This window comes from Dermacentor silvarum, chromosome 8 (assembly GCF_013339745.2).
Source record: "Dermacentor silvarum isolate Dsil-2018 chromosome 8, BIME_Dsil_1.4, whole genome shotgun sequence".
Classification (NCBI taxonomy): Eukaryota; Metazoa; Arthropoda; class Arachnida; order Ixodida; family Ixodidae; genus Dermacentor; species Dermacentor silvarum.
The window spans coordinates 71,773,871-71,794,931 of NC_051161.1; the positions used below are offsets into that span (position 1 = coordinate 71,773,871).

A 21,061-nucleotide genomic window follows, 5' to 3' on the forward strand; every position below is an offset into this window, starting at 1 on the left:
TGTGTTCAAGGTTTGTGTTATCTGTCAAACACAATTCTTGCTGCATAAGGGCAGTTGATCTGTCGTGGTGACATCGACTGTCCAATACTCGGTTTTGGTGTTATACTAATGTTTGGCGAGCGCGAGATTTAGTTACAAATGAAATCTAATTAATATAAAGTTCTATGCTCGTGACGGCTGGGGTTACTTCTCAGGGGAATAAAGCAGGAAGTTTGATTCGGTTTTGGTTGAAACAACGCCGTATAATACTGCCCATCACCTCGTATGGCTTACGGAACTCATCTTGCTGGTGTGGCCGAAGTCCGGGTCTTCTAGCGCATGTTTTACTGGAAGGCCGTATTAGAGAGTTCCCAGAAGTTTCCATGCTGGAACAAGTGCACAGCTGGTGGTGTGCATTCGCGTCTTATGGCAGTGACCTTCACTTGGGGGCAAGTGTTATATATGTCCTAGAGTGATACCTTTTCACTGCACGAGTTTTATGAGGAAGCTATTAAAGGCTAGGTTCCAGGAAATCGCGTCCGTGTAGTAGACCGACCGGCGTGTACAACAATTTCGCCTCCATGTGGGTGGCAGTTTGGCTCCATGTGCGTGGCGGTTTCCCGCCGTTGTGTCTTAGCACAGGTGTCAAAACAGTTGACGGATGGCCCATTGTTATACCCCTCACCACCGTCGATGCCTCTTTGACAAGTCTCGCGATAATCGGTGGTGGTACGTTCCACCAATCGTTGTGCCCCTTTGTGTCGTGACGTAGAGATCGCGTTAGCGCTGTTATCAGCAGTTGCCCTTTGTACTCGCTATATATGGGACGGACGCTCGTTTAACTACATCCTCCAGAATAATGACGTCAGGAACCTGAACAGCTTCGCTGGAATCCATCTTCACGGTAGTGGAAGGGCTCTGAATTTTTTTTTTTTTTTTTTTGCGTTTGGGTTGCCACGCGGCATAACGTCATAACATAGATAAATATAAGCCTGCTGCAACAATGACTTATAAAACTGCACCGAAGACTTATAAAATGTGTTGTCCATAGTCCATACAGCTTGATCGCTGTTCAATTTCACACCTTTAAGCACACTTTCGCGAATTGTCTTTGTCCCACGGCATGTCCAAAGTAGATGGCGGGCATCCGCTGCCGATGCAGGAGCGGAGCACTTCGGACACTGGACAATGTCTTCGTATGGTTGACCCCAAGCACAAGTGATGGCTGGTGTAAGAGCCGCCCCGACCCGAAGACTCCGGGGAGAGACTTCCTCCACCCGAGAAAGATTGTGCAGGAAGGGAGCAGACACTCAGGGGATGAGGGCACCAGTGTCACGCCGGAGGATGGATTTTCGGGCGATGAAACACAGCAGGGGTCAGAGGGAACGTAAAGTGGAGCAGTTACGGGTATCGAGAAAGAGTGAGCAATGCGGTCCATACGGTCATAGTTTTGGTCATGAGCATGTGCCTACACCCAGTGGACAGTGATGTTCACACTTGTACAATTGTGAATTTTGTGTATCTGCTCACAAATACGCAACGTTTTCGTGCCTTCTTACAGCGAAGCTGTATGTGCCTAGGCGATTCGTCCGTCTGTCGCCTGTACACCGAAAATCATTAGCAAGGGCTCGAGCGTCGTCGTCTTCTTCCACAGCTGGCTCGTTGGCGCCCCTCGGCGCAACCGCGCGAACGCGCTTGTGCCACTGCTCCCGCGTTCGTCGTCGTCTTCTTCCACCGCTGGCTCCGTTGCCGTTCACCATTCTAGCGTATAATTTCACTTCTCTTTTGTCGCCGTAATGGGGAGGCCGCGTTTACCGTAGTATGAGCCATTGCTTAACCCTTTGAGACACTGTCTACAGCCTCCCGCAATTTTAGCTATATCACGCGAGCGTCCATCACGCGTCTCTTTAGCGCCTTTGAGCGGCGATAATCAGCGAGACCGGGGCAAATACTCTCAAGTGCACTAAGCACTCTCCTGTGCAAGAGTCGTCTAAGACATGCGATGTTCCCTTCAGGACGACGTATGACCATATTATAGCACTCGAGCAGAATATAACAAAAAGTGCGGAAGACTGTACACAATATTGTGTACGCCAAGATAGTGCATCAACAGCAAAAGCACTGATGAAAGTAATGATATTTAAGATGTGTTCCATATATCTTGAAACACTCATGATTGGAATTGTACTGCAATTTTGGATAACATGTGCAAAATGTTTTAGTAATATGAGTGGGGAGGTAGATGGTTGGATGTTCTTGCTCGGTGTCAGTATGTTGTTGTTGCATGTAGCAAGTTCACTTTTTCATTGTTTTTCACAACGTCAAGCACCAGGCATAATTTTCAAGTGGCTAGATAAGTGTTTTTCTAGTTTTTCAATGCACGAAATACTTGATCTTCTTATACTTGATGTTCGTGTAGTGAGTTTCCCCATTCCGTAAACTTGACAAAACACACTAAAGAATTGAAAATTCTTAATCTTTTCTGCTGCTGTACACTTTCTATGTTTCTGAAGATGCCATAAATGTGCTGAAAGTAAGTTTTCAATCAACAGGATGAAGAGGCATCTGAAAGGGTTAAGGGGGTATGGGCCATTCATTGTGTTAGGTGACGGACAGATCTAATTTTGAAGCAATTTGATTTTGAAGAATCGCAAGCGGCAATGCGACAACGGAGGACGGCGGGCACATACCGTTAGTGACGTCATTCTCTCCGTCGCAGCCGAACGTACGTGTAACCTCATTAAGAAACACAAAGACGTAACGAATAATTGAGAAACACATTAATCAACCGTCGGGATTAACCCAGTGATAATCCCCGGGGCCGCACGTTTTAGCTTCGCAGGTTAACCGGAGTGCTCGGGTGGGGAATTTTTTAGATGCATAACTGTGCCGGGGCTGTCAGTATAGATGTAGGCGTCGTTGATGTAAGGCAATTTCACAAGGGTTTCAATCACATCGTGTATAGCCTGCAGCTCATATAGTAAGGGGTCTGAAAAGTCTGTTACGTCAAATAGGTACGGCCGTTTCAGTTGTTGCAATCGGTTGAAGCCACCGGTGGAGCTTTGTCGTCTTTTTATTGGTTAGGGGTTTATACTTCTATTGTGAAAGATAGTCCAAGTTCGTAGTCATGGCTCAATCTCCAGAGAAATAGGAATGGGGCGCCGCGACTGCCGGTGTGTGGCACCTTTTAAGCTTTCTTGCTTGCTGTCAATGCTCAACGAGCTCAGAAATGGTGTTAAGCTGTGCGTGCTCTTGTAGCGTTGATATAGGTGTTAGACGAGGGTGATCAGTAATTACTGTCATGGCACTTCTGTTGATAAGGTCAAGTTTGTCCCTCTGTTGAGCAGTCAGTCGTCGGAACTGCGGTTGAGATATAATACGGGGCTCCAGGATAGAGCGCACGAGGAAACGGGCCACGTCATTGCGAGCCCCACCAATCCGTGGCACGTACAATGATGATAATGAGGTGAACTCTTTCTGCTGATGTTTTGCTTATATTCTTGATGCACTTTACACTAGACCCCGACTGGTAAACCTCCAGGACAAGAAGCCGCAGCTCTTCAGTCTCACGAATCAGCGATGAGCCAATCTTGAGATGGAAGTTACTATCGCAAACTGAAATTCTGCCCGGTTTGTTGGCAACGTATAGCTACAACTCGTGCAGTGCCACAGAAATCTCACTGCACGAGTTGTAGCAGTGCGTACTTGCGGCCAGCTTTCTGTGGAAATGAAGGCAAGCTACGGGGTCTGAGTTTTTGTGCATGCATTACCGCACCAAGTAGTCCGACAGCGTTTGACAGTGCTTTTCGTTTCTTTTATTTGCTCGCCCCCCTCTCCGACGCGGAAGAGAAAAACAGAAAGAAAAAGCCTTATTTAACACTCACTTGAGTGGTCTGTGTTATTTGGCTTTTGTAAATAACACGTTTTCTTTCCTCTTCTTAGCTTCAACCAAACATGAATGAAAATAGGGGACTTTTGTTGAGAATCATTCTTGTGCGCGCTTTGCCTCAGAAAGCTGCCAGAGGAAGTTGTCCACGAGTAATGTGCGGCATAGATCGGCATTGTCTGAAAACCCTTGGCTCTCATTAAGCTACGCAGTAGAAATTTCTCGAAAGTATCTAAAAAGCCTGCAAGAGCGATTAAGCCGAAAGAGGTATACTGAATGGAATCAGCACAAGATAGTATACTAATATATAGTAGGCAATGCTTTTCACACAATTTGCAAAACGAAGCGAGTGATCGTCGTCTCTATTCAAGCCAAGAAGCTAGTTAACAGACGGAAACTTGTGTTCTGAGGATTGTCTTCATTTGTTTGCTTTAGTTTTGATGAAATTTTTGCTTCCGGGTTGTGCAAGTTTATGAAGGGTCGTCGATTTATAAATGTCGCGCCCTAAACGAGAACATCCGCAGATCTGCCAAAAAGCGGTCAATGTTGTTTTTTTTAAGTGACATATCACCGTTCCTCCAGGCCCAATTCCTAGACATTGCAGTCGGCAGCACCACGCTGAACGTTTTTGCAATAGTTCGTAATGTTCAAGCACTCAGCCGTATACCTGAAAAAAAAAAGTTGCAGTGGCTTAGCTCGGCTATGGCCAGGATATACGTAGCGTTAGCAAAGTTCATCTGATAATTCCTTACTTCCTGGTTGTCTCCACGGCGCACACTATTGCCAGGCAATACTTCGGATCCGATGATCAAGTCTTCTCCGTTCTCTGCCTGTTGAGCAGCCTTTGCGCTCTCCTTCTCCATTGGCTATACCACCTGAAACGCCATCAAAGCGCTGCGGCCTCCAGCGCAGTGTCAGACTGCACTGCACAGCGAGGCGCGCCCGGCGCCAGTGCGTCAACCACGCTACGAGTCACTCCTTCTGGAATGCGCAGACCGGCCGGCGTGGAAAATCGCGCGCGGCGGCGGCGAGTGCGCGATAGAGGTGCCGGCTCCGGTGCTCCGTGCTCCGGTGTGCAAGCCGTGTGACAACACTGATCCTTGCGATGCGCAGCATGTGCCGCGCGAAACGGGCTTGGGTAGGCCAGTGTAGCTAATGCTACAAAACTTACGACAATGAGTTTTAGTGCTCGATTCAAGACGAGTTTAGCAGATATTGCAGGCGTGGCAGAAGTGCCTGCAGCAGAGAATGGTAGTTATGTAGATTTCTGATTTTCTCTCTCTCTCTCTGGGGTAGGAAACCCGTGAAAGGTGTTTCCGTGCATGGTACTTGCTATGTAAAAAAAAAAAGAACATAACAGAATTTGCACAATAATGATGTGTTCTTGCCTGGGGCACTGTCGTGTACAAGGCAGCTGCTCAAATATGTGGTGCATATATTTCTCATGATTAAAATAATAAAACATACAGTGACGATTCACTTCGTGAAGGCGGATTACGCGCAAGCATATGGACGCCGCGGACATGGGCGGTGAGCACCGCCAGTGCAGGGGAGGAATGCTTCACATTGACTTGGATGATCGTGGAGGATGGTTTCTGTCGCGCTTTCTTTTTTTGCCAACTGTTGCATCATGTGTCATTATTGCCTTACGCGGACTTGATATAAGCCATTGGGCGTCTGTGCGCTGGGGCGCACAAGCGCAGGATGACTTCGCAAGTCATCTGCCGTGCAATTTTGCCAAATGTTCACTATCACTTGCGTGTTACTCCATGGTGACTCTCTCTTCAGGACGCGCTGAGCAGCAGACACCTATCGGGTGAATGATACGGCAAACGCAGAGTGGTATTTTGGTGTCAGGAAACCAAGTGGGTAATAAAACCAATCATAAATTTTAGGAGGGCAATTTCCCCTTTGTGAAACTGCAGCATACTTACAAGTGCGGTGCGGTCGCCGAACCTCCCAACCCTGTTTTTGAAGAATGAAAACATAGAGTCGTAAACCGGGACCTCGACGTTTGGATATGGCGAGTGAACGATGTTGTCGCGAATCTCTGCCTTCATCTGCAACACAAGAATTTCTTTCACCGGCGATGATATTGTTACTTGGAACAGTCTATTCGCTTGAAAGCAGCGCATACCTTGTAATATATAAAGTCTTTGTACTAACAACGTTTTGCCTCTGACTCCTTGTCAATAAAAATACGAAGTGGTACGAGAAATTCCCGTGCATTAAACGTTCCAAAAATGTTGCTTCATAGCTTATTACGCTCGAGGACAAGTTTCCTTCGTTGTTTTACTTAAGCATTGCCTACAAGTTTGTATTAAAAGAAAGAGAAAGTTCATGATGCCACGCTCACTTTCCTGCGGATTTTTGTTTGTTATGACATTATGCTGCGCAGGCCATACCTGACCCATGTCTAGCAAAAAAAAATGTCGTGGAAAACATAGCCTGGTTGTCCAACCAGAAAATAAAATGTGAACGAATGGCATCAGCATAACACCTCATTTCTTTCAGTTATTCTTTCGCTGGCTGAGGAGAAACATGAGAGTTGACATTTCATGACAGGACAATATGCCTATGTGATCTCTTAATGTTTCAGTTCTGTAACACAACACGGTTATTTGCTTCTCTAAAGGAACAACCTTAAATCAAGTGCTTGTATATTGTTCGGGAGACCTTGATGATGTAGCAAAGGACGCTCCGTTGAAAAAATGAATAACGAATACGGCACTGTATAAGAACCAGTTCTCAACTCTCTTAACCAACTTGTTAACTCTCTTAACTTCTTAACCAGCTCTAACCTATCCGATATGTACAAGGTGCGAAAGGTATCACGGAACATAAAGCTGTCGTGCTATAATAGAGTGCAGGCATTTGTCTTCTACTCTTTGCACTTGTATCCTCATTGAAGACAGCAAAATAAAACCCCGCACAGTGGAGGAAAATAAAGAACTTCTCAGAGGAAAGATTGTAAGAAAACGGCGCATTATCTAATTTCGGAACACTCAAAATTTACGCCATTCATCTGATCAGCGCATTGGGTAAACTGACACTTATGCACGAGGTGTCAAAAGAAAATACTACATTTGATAACATTTGGTTCTAGAGAACCTAAGTGCACCTGTCTAGAACATACCGTTGAGCTGTCGGATGCCACCGCCGTGCTGCGCTACTAGATCAGCGTCTGTTGCAAAGACTGGCCGACTGTATATTGTGACCCTTTCTCGCCACGCGGCGCTAGAGAGCAACTGCATCTGTCGAGTGCCAGATGGCGCAGCTGTGGCCAGTTTATGGCACATCCTCCTTAATGTCAACATTCCGTTTCCTGTAGACTCGGGTAGAGTCGAAAGCAATGGTTATGAGAAGGATGGACTTTGTTAATGGTATGTTACTTAATGACAAAATAATTACGGGTGATATATACTAGTCAATACAACAGGAAATTAAAAAAAACTTCGATTTGGGCGCAAAGTGCGAAATACTGACAGCAATTGCTGTAACGCAAAATAATAAGCACAGTATACGCAGGCCCGGCACCCGCAATGTGGAATGCTACCCAAAGTATCCAAACGAAAACGCCTGGCTATTTGCGGAAGGCAACGGGCGGTGGCTGCTCGAGAGAAAAACAAAAGGCAATGAAGGCTTTTCGGAAATCAATGTCGGCGGTGGAAAAGAACTGTCACAACCATAGTGAAGTGAAGTGCTGTGCCCTTGCTCCAAAACCTGCTCTCAGCCAACCACCTGGTTTTTCCGTTTACTGACACGCACTCTAAATCTGCAAGCTATGGCTTTTTAGGTCAGTCAACGTGTTTTCACGATGCGTACCACTTTGTGCAGCGCTTCCGGTGTGTTATTCCGTGTGGTGTAGTCGGGGTAGAATTTTACGAGGCACTTTATTGTTGCGTGTAGCTGAAAGCGCACTATGTACTAATTTGCACAGATGGAGCACAATGAATCCAACTACACTACAGGCAATGAATAGAATTTCAGCTTCAGGAGGGAAACTTTGAGGTGAGCCATCGATAACGCATGGGCATTGAATAAAATAGAGAATGATTACAGTTAACGAAGCAGCCAAGGATGCTCAACCACAAGGATGCTCAATGGCAATTTATATCCACCTTAACTGCAGAAGTAACCGATCCAGCTGTCACATTTGGAAAAGAAAGGTTTCATTAATAAACGGTCTTTCCTTTCGCTCCTATTATGGTCACGTAGCATTCTGAGTGTTCAGCTTAACATGATGATGACGATGATGATGATTATTATTATTTGATTTCAAAATACTGACGCCAAATAAGTCGGCACGTGGTGACACTGGCCCCTTGAGGCGAGAACGACGAAGTTCGTGGTGGCGCGCGCGCTCTCCGAGGTCCAACCATTATTAAAGGCTGACAATGAGATACGCAAAGTAAAGAAGGCACAAACAAAAACAAAGAAAATTTTGTATACCTAGAGTATTGTGCCAACGAGCAGTCAGACTAACCGAAAGGTGAAAAATATAGTTATTATCAAGGTCAGAAAAAATACAATGTTACTAACGAATTTGGAGAAACAAATTTCAGTGAAATGAATACTGATCTGATAGGTAGAATAAGGTTACTATAATTAACAGGGTAATCGTCTTGTTTCTGTTAAAAATTGAAAGACTGCGCAACAAACGTCTCTGTGACAATAGCCGAGGGTGGAGGCCCCAAATGATAATAATACTGGTGTACTTAATCTTAATCCAATTTTGCAGAGTGGAGCTTCGAGTAATTTCGTTCTCTGGTTTGAATAACGTCGGCATGATAAAAAGTAGTGGTCTATTGTTTCAATTTCCTTACAATTTTGGCACAGAGGGGACATCGTCAGACCAGCTCTGTGTAAATAGAAATTCAATTCCGGGATGCGACAGCGTAATTTGGAGAATGTAACTTCTAACTGCCGAGAAGGACACCACTGATTATTCCAGCCAAAACCGAGATGCTGAAAGTCTGTAGATGGGATCAGCGATAATTTGATTAAGTCATTTCGTAGGCTAAACGTTCTGAATCGCGATGCAGTGACGTAAGCTGTATCCGGTAAAATATGAAGCACAGGTCCATTTAAAGATGTTCTGGCTAATAAATCTGCCATTTCGTTTATGTATAAACCGCAGTGTCCAGGAACCCAGAGTAAATTAATTTTTTGTAACGTTGTAGGGATTAAATTTTGAAACACATTTAAGATAGTTGAATTCGTTGCCGAGGAAAGCGACACACATACCGACCGAGAGTCTGTTACTACGACAGCTGATAATTGATTCGGGGGTAGTTTGCGCAGTGCTAAAACAATCGCCAATAATTCTGCTATGAAAATAGTCGTGTAATCCGGAAGGCGAATAGAAAAGGACCAACTAAGAGAAGGAGAAAAGATGCCTACGCCAGCCTTTTCGTTTAACATTGAAGCGTCCGTGGCTATTATATTGTTTGTTTCCTGGTGAGAGAGGTAATCTTGTAATTGGTCATTTAAATATTGGAAAGGCATTAGTTTAGCATTCGAGGGGAAGATATCGTCAAATTCAATTTGGAGGATTTTCTTGGATTGACTTATTGGGTGAATACATTGAATTTGTACATTCAGTGGTGTTAGCTGTGCCTGTACGAATACGATCTGAGGGGTGTGCAGTCGCGACCAATGATTATTAAAAAACGTACTTGGTTCATTAATGAAAACATACATTGATCTTCTTTGGGGAGAATCGTAAAACTTTAGGTACGTTTGGACAGTAAGGATTTGGAATCTACTAATTAAACATGGTAGTCGCGCTTCCATATACAGAACGTTGTTTGCAACAAACTTAGGGAGTCCAAGGCACAAACGCAGAGCTTCCTTTTCTAATAGTACCAAAGGTTTAATTTTATAAGCTGGACACCCAGAAAATAAGACACATCCAAATTCCATGATTGGTCGGACATACATTTTATATATCATAATTAATGTGTTTCTTCGCAGCCCGTATCGTCGGTTACTGATTTTACGCAACCATCCTACAGCCCGAGTTGCCTTAAACGCGACGTTATCAATGTGGCTTTTCCAGTTTAGTGTTCCATCATATGTAATTCCCAGATATTTAAGAGAATCCACCTGAGGAATGAACTCTTGACGATACATCAGTGAAATGTGAACGGGAACATCTAAAGGAAAGAGAAGGAGTGCACTTTTACTAACGTTCAGAGACATATGTATGGTTTCAATCCAAGTTTCAAGCATAGATAAGTAATTTTGTAACATTTGATAAAGTGAATGTAGATCAGCATTCGATGCAAAAAAAGCGATGTCATCAGCATAAACGTACACATGAATGTCCTGGAGCAGCGGGATGGAGCTTAAAAATATATTAAATAAAACAGGAGATAATACTGATCCTTGTGGTACTCCCCTCTGTTGCTTATACCTAGACGATGAACATCCGTTTTGAAAACAGTAGAACTCTCTTTCCCTTAAAAATTCTGACAACCACGCCGTGATGTATTTCGGAAACCTGTAATTCTCTAATTGCTTTATCAGTATGCTATGTTCCACGGAATCATAAGCTTTTGCTAGATCTAGGGTCACTAATGCTGAATATTCTCTTCGGCGACGAGCAAGTTTTATGCGACTCTCTAAATCTACGTGCGCACACCAAATCGAGCACCCAGATCTAAAACCAATTTGACAGGGGCTAAGTATTAAGTTTTCAGAAATGTAGGTCGTAATTCGACAATTTAAAATTCGTTCAATTAGTTTAACTAAGTTTGATGTTAGGGAAATTGGTCTAATATTATCTAAATCATATCGACCTCCCTGTTTTTTAAGTATCGGAATTACCTTAGCAAGTTTCCATTCTGAAGGTACCCACGCATTTTTTAAAGAGTAATTTACCATATTCAAAATTTCTTCTGGGGACAATTCATACAGAATTTTTATCACGGCTGTGGTAACTCCATCTGGTGCTGGCGCTGAAGAAGGCAGATAGCGAACAACATCCGCCAGTTCTTGTGTTGTGACTTCCCTAAATTCCTCTAGTGGTAACGGTTTCACTATGTACGGTGGAATGATTGAAGTGAACCTATCTTTCAGTCCTTTTCCAATATTTTCTAATAATTCGGATAATTCACGTGGCGAAAGCACGGAAGAGTCAATATTTGCTGGAACTGGAATCATTTTTCGAGAGCGTAAAAACCTAAAAAGGGCTTTTTTGTTTTTTGATTTAGACAGATGATTGTATTTATTCATATCATACTCCTCTTTGGCTTTATCTATCGTACGCTTGAATGTTGCAGCAACAAATTGGTAATCACTCCAATTCTTTGGACATTGATTACAAAGAAGTTGCTTCCAGGCAGCTTTTCGTTTTCGGTGGGCCCTCGCGCAATCTGAATTCCACCACGGACTTAATGGTTTACCTGTGTTGCAGGTTAAATTAACTGTTGCATTCTTCGCGGAACGCTTTAAAACTGCACAGAGGCTCAGAGCCCTAATATCCTCTTGCATATCCGTACGTGAAAGCATCGTAGACTTCAAGTCTTTTTGAAGTTTGTTATAGTTTATAAATGAGTTATTTTTCCTTCTAAGAGAAATCACAGGGAAATCAATTTGAAAAATAATTGGGAGGTGGTCGCTGTTCGTAGCACAGTCTATAGTATTCCACGATGATATAGCTAAAGATGAGCTGGAGAAAGTGAGATCTATAGCCGATTAAGACTGTCCGCGAAGAAAGGTAATAACTTTTGAATTTAGACAAGATAGATTATTATCAAGAGTCCATTCCCACAGGCGTTTTCCTTCTGAATCAGTTTTAAAACCCCAAGATACATGGTGTGAATTAAAGTCACCAGCGAATACTATGTCTTTTCTGCAGGAAGCTAATACGGTGTCTAGAGAAAATGTATCCTGCACTCCTGCTGGGAAATATAAATTAACTAAGGTAAAAGGGGAGCAGTCTGGGAGTGAAATGTCTAATGCTAAAATTTCACATTCGGTAGACATTCTTTGAAACGATATCGTTGCTTTGTGACTAAATTTATTTGAAACCAAGAAAGCAACGCCACCACCTCTGGCAGGCCGATCCAAACGAAACATTCGATAATATTTTAGAGAATATTTTTGACCATTTGAAAGCCAGGTTTCTTGTAAGATAATGATGTCTGGAGTAAATTGAGAAGAAATATACGATAGATCTGTAGTAGCAGAAACAATTGAACGACAATTCCACTGCAAGATTTTTAGAGACCCTATGGTGAAGATAGAACGGTAGCGGAAACCGCCTGATCCAAAATAGTCTCTTTCAAAAAGTCCTTCTTGGAAAGGTTCACTTTTTCATATTTTTGAGTTTTTGACTTTGAAGAAATTTTGTGGGGAGGAGATCGTGTGCGTTTTAGACTTTTGTGTTCCATGTCTACATCCTGGTAGTCTTCATACTCTTCCGTTAGGGGTTCCGGTTCCGTCCGTTCTACTTGAGTAGAAGGTCCTGCGCAAGGGGAGTCAGCTGACGAGTTTGATGACAATGTTTGTTTTTGAGTTATGTTTAGTACATTTGCAACCTGGTATGCAGGAGATTGGGTAGAGGCTGCACCAATGACCTGCGCCATCTGGCTAGTCATCATTTGTGTCAAGGACTCAAAAAGAGTTGTTGCAAGTCGTTCTATTGCCTTTTCCATAGCTTTCTCTACTGCCTCTGCTATGGCCTTGGATAGAGAAACATCCATACTAGTGGTGTGACGAGCTGTTACGCCTGCGTAGCCCTGGGATCTTCCCTGAACTTCTGTAACTGCTTCCCTACGTGAGCAACGCCTGCGTTCCACCACTTCTAGTATTCTTAATTCTCGTTCCTTTGCAGAACAGTTTGAATAGTCTGCAGGGTGTGCTTCATTGCATAGGCAGCAGTTTTCTTCCTGCGACTTACATTCTGTGCTGTCGTGATTCTCTCCACATAGGCGGCATCGAGTAACCGATCTGCATCCTTTTATAGTGTGTCCGTAGCGCCAACATTTCAAGCACTGTAGTGGTCTTGGGGAAAGTGGCTCTACTCTGTATATCAGGGGCCATGCCTTGATTTCAGTTGGACGAACTGTTCCCGCGAACGTAACAATCACCGACTCCGTAGGTGACTTCCTGTTCTCAATAATTCGGCTACACCGGTATACGGATACAGCTCCAGCAACTGAAAATAAGTCTAGCACTTCTGAGGGGTCCAGGCTCGCGTCGACCCCACGAATTAAGCCTTTCGAGCATGCAAGGTGTGGTGGAATAAACGGGCTCACCGGATTCGATGCGAATTCAGAACAGTTTAGAAGGTCTCGAACGCACTCCTGATCCGATGAGCAGCAAAGAATACCACCGCGACCAAACTGGCGGACCTCGGTGATCTTTTGGAACTGGGAGGAGGCCTTTCGAAGCTCCACCTGAATCGCTTTCGGATTCTTCATCTGTATCGATCCCCCATTTGTAGGCACAAGAGCCACAGGGACACTTTTGTTGCCACTGCGTAAAAAAGAGTCTATTGGCCACTCTTGGGGAGGGATTGAGGCTAGCCAAGGGGAATGCCCTTGACCGGGGGAAGAAAGAGACATCAGGTTAGTCTGACTTTACACTCGCGACACAATAATCCTAAAGGTGAAGAAAAAAGATCAATAAATGGATCAAAAGAACAATCGAGACGTTAAAAGAGCAATAGATAACCGCCGCCCGATACTTGACCACACCCAAAACAGGACAGCAGACGAAGACAGCAGGCGAGCGGCGAGCGGCGAGCGGCGAGAGAATTTTTTTTTTAGCTACCTACTGCCGCCCGATTCTTGGCCTATCCCCCTCAGTGGGTGCGAGCCATAGTGAAGGATCATCATCATCATCATCATAAAGGCTGACGTGTTTTTTTGCCTATCTGTTGCTGGTCAACTATTGTAGCTGTACTAGCTGGGTGACATTTCTGGTGGAAGTGCTGGGTACGGTCGATGTTAAGATCTCCGGAGCGTACCCCAGACCTAAGCCCGGCGAGTAGTTCGGCCGAGCTTACCCCTGTGCACGTACGTACCAGCCGACGTCTCCAGTAACTCCAGCCACAGCACGGTCTGCTACCCGAACGAAGTAGAATGACGAACCAACCACCTCCTGCCGCTACTGCAGCATCGCACGTGGTCGTCAATCAGATCCGGACGCCGAATCATTTCCACGGGAGTGCTTCAGAGGACGCCGACGACTGGCTTGACCATTTTGACCGGGTCGCCAACGTGAACGACTGGACCCACGAGCGTAAGCTTCGCTACGTGTACTTCGCTCTTGAAAATTCCGCTAAAATATGGTTTGAGAACCACGAGGCGACACTGACGTCATGGGAAGAATTTCGTCGGCAGTTCCTCAATGCCTTCGCCAGGGCGGACAGGAAGGAGACGGCGGAGTTAGCAATGGAGTCGAGAATTCAGGCCCGAATGAGCGAGTGACGGCGTACGTAGAAGACATGAATCGGCTCTTCAGACGTGCGGACCCCTCTATGACTGAAGCAAAGAAGGTGCGCGACCTAATGCGCGGCGTCAAAGAGGAAATATTTGCTGGCCTCATTCGAAATCCGCCGACGACAGTGACAGAGGCCCACGACGAAGCCACCACCATGGAAAAGGCCCTTCAACAGCGGGCCAGGCAATACAACCGCGACGCCGTGATTTCAAGGAAGCTCTCTGCCGTTACCTTCGGCAACGAAGTCGGCGCCTTGCGAGAACTCATCACGGCTGTCATAAAGGAGGAACTGCAGAAGATGCAGACGACCGCTGCCTCTGTGGCACAACTTTCCATTGCGGAAATGGTACGTGCCGAGGTCCGACAGGCCGTCCATGTTCCTGAACAGTACGAGGCACCACAGCAGAGACCGCGTCCTGAAATGAGTTACGCAGAAGCAGTACACCATCCACCACCCTCAAGTGCGTATAGCATGGTACACCCCGCTCAGCAATTGGACGTTGGCTTCAGGCCTCGCAGCGCACCGCACATCGCCGAAGCAAGAACTAGGAAGAGCGACGTCTGGCGCACCGCAGACTACAAGCCCCTTTGTTACCATTGTGGCGAAGCCGGGCACATCTACAGAATGTGTCCTTATCGTCATGTGGGGCTCCGAGGATTCGCCCCAAATGCACCTCGTCCACGACCTGGTGAGCGGCCGCCGGAAATAGAGAGTTTCGTCGCGAATCGTCGCAATGGTGATCAACGATGGCACGAGCCCCGTTCGTCGTCTCCTGCTCGTTACAGCTCACCATCACCAAGCCAAGCCTTCTCTCGCGGCGCTCTCAGACGCCACTCGCCTAGCCCGGCGGCTCGGGAAAACTGAGTTCAGCGACCTCCGGAGGTGAGGCCGCTGACGTCTACTGTGCGCAATATCCTCCACTTCGACGACAACGACGAAAACAGAACGACGCAGACGTACAGACGCAGTCAAACACCGTACGAGAGGTAATAACGTCGAACATTCCCGTCACCGTAGACGACGAAGAAATAGCAGCGTTAATCGACACTGGAGCGGACACCTCAGTTATGAGCATGGACCTTGCCTGCAAGCTGAAGAAAGTTTCTACCGAGTGGACTGTGTCGCAGATTCGCACTGCAGGAGGCCATCTGCTAACCCCGGTAGGAAGATGCACAGCGCGAATGAGCATTCGTGTGTTTACGTACCTCGGAGATTTCGTTATCCTCCCAAGCTGCTCGAGGGACCTAATTCTGGGAATGGACTTTCTGCAGGCTAATGGAGCCGTGATAAACTTACAAAAGTCGCTGGTAACGTTTTCAACGGCGCAGGCCTTAGCAGGGAGCAGCACTGACGACACGTATGTCAACGCCTTGAGGATTGCCGACGAGAACATCACGGTGCCGCCAAGGAGCAGCGTATTGACCCTCGTAACCTGCGACGCATTCGACAACTATGAGGGTATTGCCGAGGCAAATATCCCGCTGTTGCTCGAAAGACAGATCTGCATCGCCCTGGGCCTTGTTCGAATACAGAATAAGTGCTCGCAAGTTTTGCGGACAAACTTCAGCCATGAGTATCAGCACGTCCCTCAAGGTACAGCTGTGGCCTTTCTGAACGGCATTGCTGACTTCTCCGACGTCGGCACGTTACAAGTGACTTCACCGGATGCAACAACTCACGCCAGCCTGAGTACCCGCGTCCACATCAATGCACGTCCACATCAGTCCACAGCAATCAATTTGGATAATCACGTTATCGATAGCTCGATAACGTGATTACGGAGCTCCTGCATCTGAGCTTGTGTTTGCTCCTGGTAAAGCTTCCATTGCTCCTATTGCTGTTTCATCATTTCGTGTTGTTGTTTCATTGGCTCTTTGAGCTCCCTCACTATGTCTGAGTCATGGGAATTCCCCGCTTCACAGCCTACCTTTTTGGTGGGTGGTGCCCCTTGCTTATTGGGTGGGGTGGGGGTGACCTGCTGTGCCCCTTGCTTCTTGGGCGGGGTTGTAGTGGCCTGCTCTGGTAGCCTCGGGAAGGATGTGGACCGGGGTCGCTCCTTGCTCGGGGCCCGCGTCTTGCTCTCGTCTTGCCTGCTGCGATGTTCTGATACCTTCTTCTCCTCCTCCTCCTGTTGCTGGAGCTTCTCCCATTGTCGTTTCTTAATGATGTATGGGGTTCTGAAGATCTCCTTGCAGGTTATGTCACCGGTGTGGTGCGGCTGGCCGCACAGCTTGCAGGTGGGGTTGCAGTCGTGTCCCTCGGTTGGGTTGCGAATGCCGCAGCCCCTGGCAACAGCCGCAGCGGCATAGATGGGTCGAGAGAATGCAACCGATGCTGGGTGAATTCAGTTTTATGCCACTTCTCCAATGCCATACTGCGCGCTAGCTTGCTTAGGTGTTGAGCTGCGTCAGTCTCGATAAAGGCACAGAAACAAGATTTGCTCCTTCGTGCGATTTTCCAGCAGCTTCGTCGGCGATGTCGTTGCCGGAGATACTGCAATGACCCGGCAGCCACTGAAACACGACGTCGAGTCCTTTTGCGATCGTATGGTGGTGCATTTCTCGTATCTCCGAGACGAGTTGTTCGCAGGACCCGCGACGAAGAGCTGACAGAAGACATTGTAGGGTCGTCTTTGGATCACATAATATTGCACACAGATTAGCCGGTTGGTTGTTAATATGATCAATGACACCTCGGAGGGCAACAAGCTCCGAAGCGGTTGATGCCACGTGGGAAGTCTTGTATGTGATGCTAATTGATCGTGATGGTATAACCACTGCGCCGGTGGAGCTGGTCTGAGTGGTAGAGCCATCCGTACATATGTGGATTCGGTCAGAGTAGAGAGAGTGCAAGCAATCGAGAGCTGCTTGCTTTTCAAGGCCAAGGTAGGCATGTCCCTCTTTTTTCTTATTCCTGGAACGTAAAGGCTCACTTCAGGTTGTTTTAAACACCACAACGCTGACGGTGAATGTGTCGAAGGTGTGAACCCCGGTGATAGGGAGGCACGATGAATGCTGACCACGTTGGAGAATGACGGCTGTGGTCGTCGTTCTGTCAGGGAGGCAAGAGAGCTTGATTGCAAACGTGAAACGTGGCGAATATGGGCCCTAAGCGTGTCGATGGTCATGTAAGTCGTGATCGGATCGTCTTGAGCCGTGATAACTGTTCCTGCTGTTGAGGCGCTCCGCAGAAGGCCGAGGCAAACACGTAATGCCTGTGCTTGCACGCTCTGAAGGGCTCGAAGATTTGATTTGCATGTTTTAGTAAGCACGGGAGAGCTATAGCGTAGGAAGCCGATAAAAAGTGCTCGGTACAACTGTAGCATGGAGCTCACTGATGATCTCCACGTTTTACCGGCGATGAATTTCAAAACGTGAACCATAGATGTGAGCTTCTTCTTCAAGTGGGCAACCTGGGGGCTCCAGGAGAGGTCTCGGTCAACAAAGACACCCCAAAACCGATGATTTATCTTATAGGAGATACGCTGGCCATTGATGCACACTGGATAACCAGACATCGCTTTTCGCGTAAAAGCGACTAACGCACATCTTTCTGTCGAGATGGTTAGGCCTTGTGTGCAAAGATAGCCAGATGCCTGTGTCGCTGCCTTCTGTAACCTTGCACGAACCTGCGGGCGAGTCACCGCTGATGCCCAGATGCGGAATGTCGTCGGCGTAGATGGAGACACTCACTGTTTCCGGTAGGGAATCGGCCAGCCCAAGAAGTGTGAGGTTGAAAATAGGGCTTAGAATACCGCCTTGGGTAATGCCACGGCATGTGTAGTGGTCAGTAGTCGGACCATCTTCCGTGCGTACAAACAAGGACCTTTGTGTCAAGTAGCTTTGGATCCATAGAAATACTCGCCCTCCTAGTTCCAATGAGAAAAGTGCGTCTAGGATGGCTTGATGGGGAACGTTGTTGTAGGCGCCTTTCGCGTCAAGAAAGAGTGCTACTGATAATCGTTTCCAAGACTTGCTGCTCAACAGATGACACTCGATCGATGACATTGTCAATCGATGAACGGCATCGTCGAAATCCCGCCATAGAGTCAGGGTAAATATTGTGGTGTTCAAGGTACCATTCGAGACGCATGAGGATCATGCGCTCCATGAGCTTTCCGACGCAGCTGGCGAGTGCTATAGGCCGATATGATGCCAGTTCTAGCGGTGACTTGCCTCCTTTAAGCAGAGGTACCAAGCGGCTGCGTTTCCATTCCTATGGAACGACGCCATCATGCCATGACCTATTAAAAAGGTTGAGCAGTTCTCGTCGCGCTTCTCGACGTAGGTGGCGCAGAGCATTATATGTGATTCCGTCGGGCCCTGGCGAAGACGAACACCTACATAGCGCCATAGCAGCCTATAACTCTTCCATAGAAAAAGGAGCGTCCATACTTGTATCTCGCGGACCAGGAATGTCGCCTAAAACCATGTCAGGGAGTAGAACTGTTCCGCCGGCGACTTTCGCACAAAACTCTTCTGCAACGTCTATCTCACGGCGGTTTTGATCGAGAGCAAGGGCGTTAAAAGGGTGTCGTTGCTGGGGACACGAGCGAAGACCCCTTAGCGTACGCCACACACGGGACAGTGGCTTGCGGGGGTTCAGTGACTCACAAAAACATTTCCATCTTTGATCTTCTAGCTAATCCATCCGACGCTGTATCTTCTTTTGCACTCGCCGCGCTAATCTGAGGTCAAGAATTGACTTCGTGCGCCTGTACCTCCTTTCAGCTCGACGACGTAGTGCACGAAGTCTTTCCAATTCAACGTCATATTCTGCACGCTTTGATGAATGTGTGAAGCTACGCGTACAATCTTGCATTGCGTCTGCAATGATGTCTTCTAGCCTGCGTGCGATTGGTTTCTTGCATGTGTCTTCCGCAAGATCTTCAAAGACTGACTAGTCAATTTGGCGAGATATAATCGGCAATGTAGCTCCTAGACCATCGTTTCTCACATAGGTCGGAATATGATCACTTCCATGGGTTTCGATATCAGTGAACCACTGCACTCTCCAAGTTAGGCAACGTGACACCAGTGTTAAGTCTAGGCAGCTGCTGTACGTTGTTCCTCGCAGAAATGTCGGGCGTCCGTCATTTAGAAGACGCAGGTTGTGGCCGGATGCAAAGGATATGAGTGACCTGCCCCTTGAATTTATCCTGGAGCTTCCCCATATCTGGTGGTGAGCGTTGAAGTCACCTGTTATTATCCAAGGACCGTGAGTCGCAGCCATAAGATCTAGTCTTTTGCTATCGATTTGACTTGTTGAGGAAAGCTAGACACCCAATAAGTGTAAAAGACAGCCTCTTCTTTTTCACAGTAGCACAGACGTATTGGTTATCGTAGTGTGGAGGTACGGCCTGGGCAAAATACGTAAGGTCCTTGCGAATGTAAACGAGAACCTTACTACTTCGGGCACAAGTGGTTGAAAGGAAAGGTTCATATCCTAATAGTCTCAAGGTAGTTGATAAATTCGGTTCACAGATGACCAGTACAGGAAAGCGGTTTTGAAACACGAACTGCCGGAAATCCGAAATACGTGACCTCAGGCCTCTCGCATTCCACTGGAATATGGAGGCGCTTCTGACATCATCCCGGAACGATCGTTGTTGTTGTCGACGAGCCGCTGTATAAATTCTCAAGCACTGGACTTCTGAAGGCTTGCGAGAACCGGATTGATGGCATCCAGCACTTGCAACGCACTTCGAGCTGCTGGTGTCTGCAGCTTGTCCAGAAGAACACGAATAGCACTCACCAGAGAGCTGAGCATGACAAAAATTTGTTGATCCTGGTCCGTCAATTTATCAGGAACAGACGGGGTGTCCCTTGCTGTAGATGTCTGTTCTCGCTCCGTAGGTGCATGTAGCCTCGGGAGTTCAGGCCAAGCGTCAGCTGCCGTGCTGTTCGAAGCTCCTTTGTCCTTAGAGCTGACTTCGTTTGCCCTGGGCGGGAGAGGAGGTGGTGATGTACGTGGCTCGCGCGGTACAGATGCTTTGGAGGTTCTTCAATGGCGTCGGCGACGTGATCTTCGTCGCTTAATAGATGCTGCCGCTTCTCGGTGAGACGAGTGGTCTCTAACCATTTTCTTCAAAATTGTCAGTTCCTTTCGAATTAAGGATCCTGGGCAGCGACCATTATATCCTTGCTATATCTTTACCCCAACTCGCTGCCATCCCTGCCCCCACTAAAGAATTCGCCATTACCGACTGGGATGCTTTTCGTAAGATACGCATTGGTGCTGCCTCAGCAGAAGGCATTGCCGACATCAACACCTGGATGCAAGCGCTACGCACTGACGTTCAAACGGCTACTCGGGTGGTAACTACAGATGCCCCAGTTGAACGCATGGATAGCCGCCTCGCCCATCTTCTGGAGGCTAAGGCCTCCATCCTAGCTCGATGGAAGGGGCAGCGCCTAAACCGTCGCCTCAAAAGTAAGATCTCTAAAGTCAATACAGCCATCGAGGAGCATTGTCAAACCCTCAGCTGGCAACAGTGGACTGAGCTGTGTAACACGATGGATGGACAACTTCATCGCCCATCTACGTGGAAACTCCTCAAACACCTGCTTGACAATACTACCACCCGCACTGCCCAACAGGATCGGCTGCAGAAACTCCTTTATACGGAGACCCTTAAGCAAGGTCCACAACGAGTGCTTGACTACCTCTGCACCAGATATATCTCCAGGGGACAAGTCAGTCCACACAGAAATTACATCGGTAATCCCAACCCTACACTA

At 46.9% G+C, this 21,061-nt stretch overlaps 1 protein-coding gene across 1 annotated transcript in view; it reads right to left on the reverse strand.

The window, feature by feature from the left end:
• Positions 1-18,948, reverse strand: part of LOC119462208 (luciferin 4-monooxygenase) — a 30,225-nt gene extending 11,277 nt beyond the window's left edge. Inside the window, exons 1-3 of the mRNA XM_049672881.1 lie at positions 18,935-18,948; positions 16,249-16,606; positions 14,552-14,609 (exon numbers count right to left, since the gene is read on the reverse strand). Coding sequence (XP_049528838.1) covers positions 14,552-14,609; positions 16,249-16,606; positions 18,935-18,948 — 430 coding nt within the window. The remainder of the gene's footprint in view (positions 1-14,551; positions 14,610-16,248; positions 16,607-18,934) is intronic.
• Between the last annotated feature and the right edge of the window lie 2,113 nt (positions 18,949-21,061).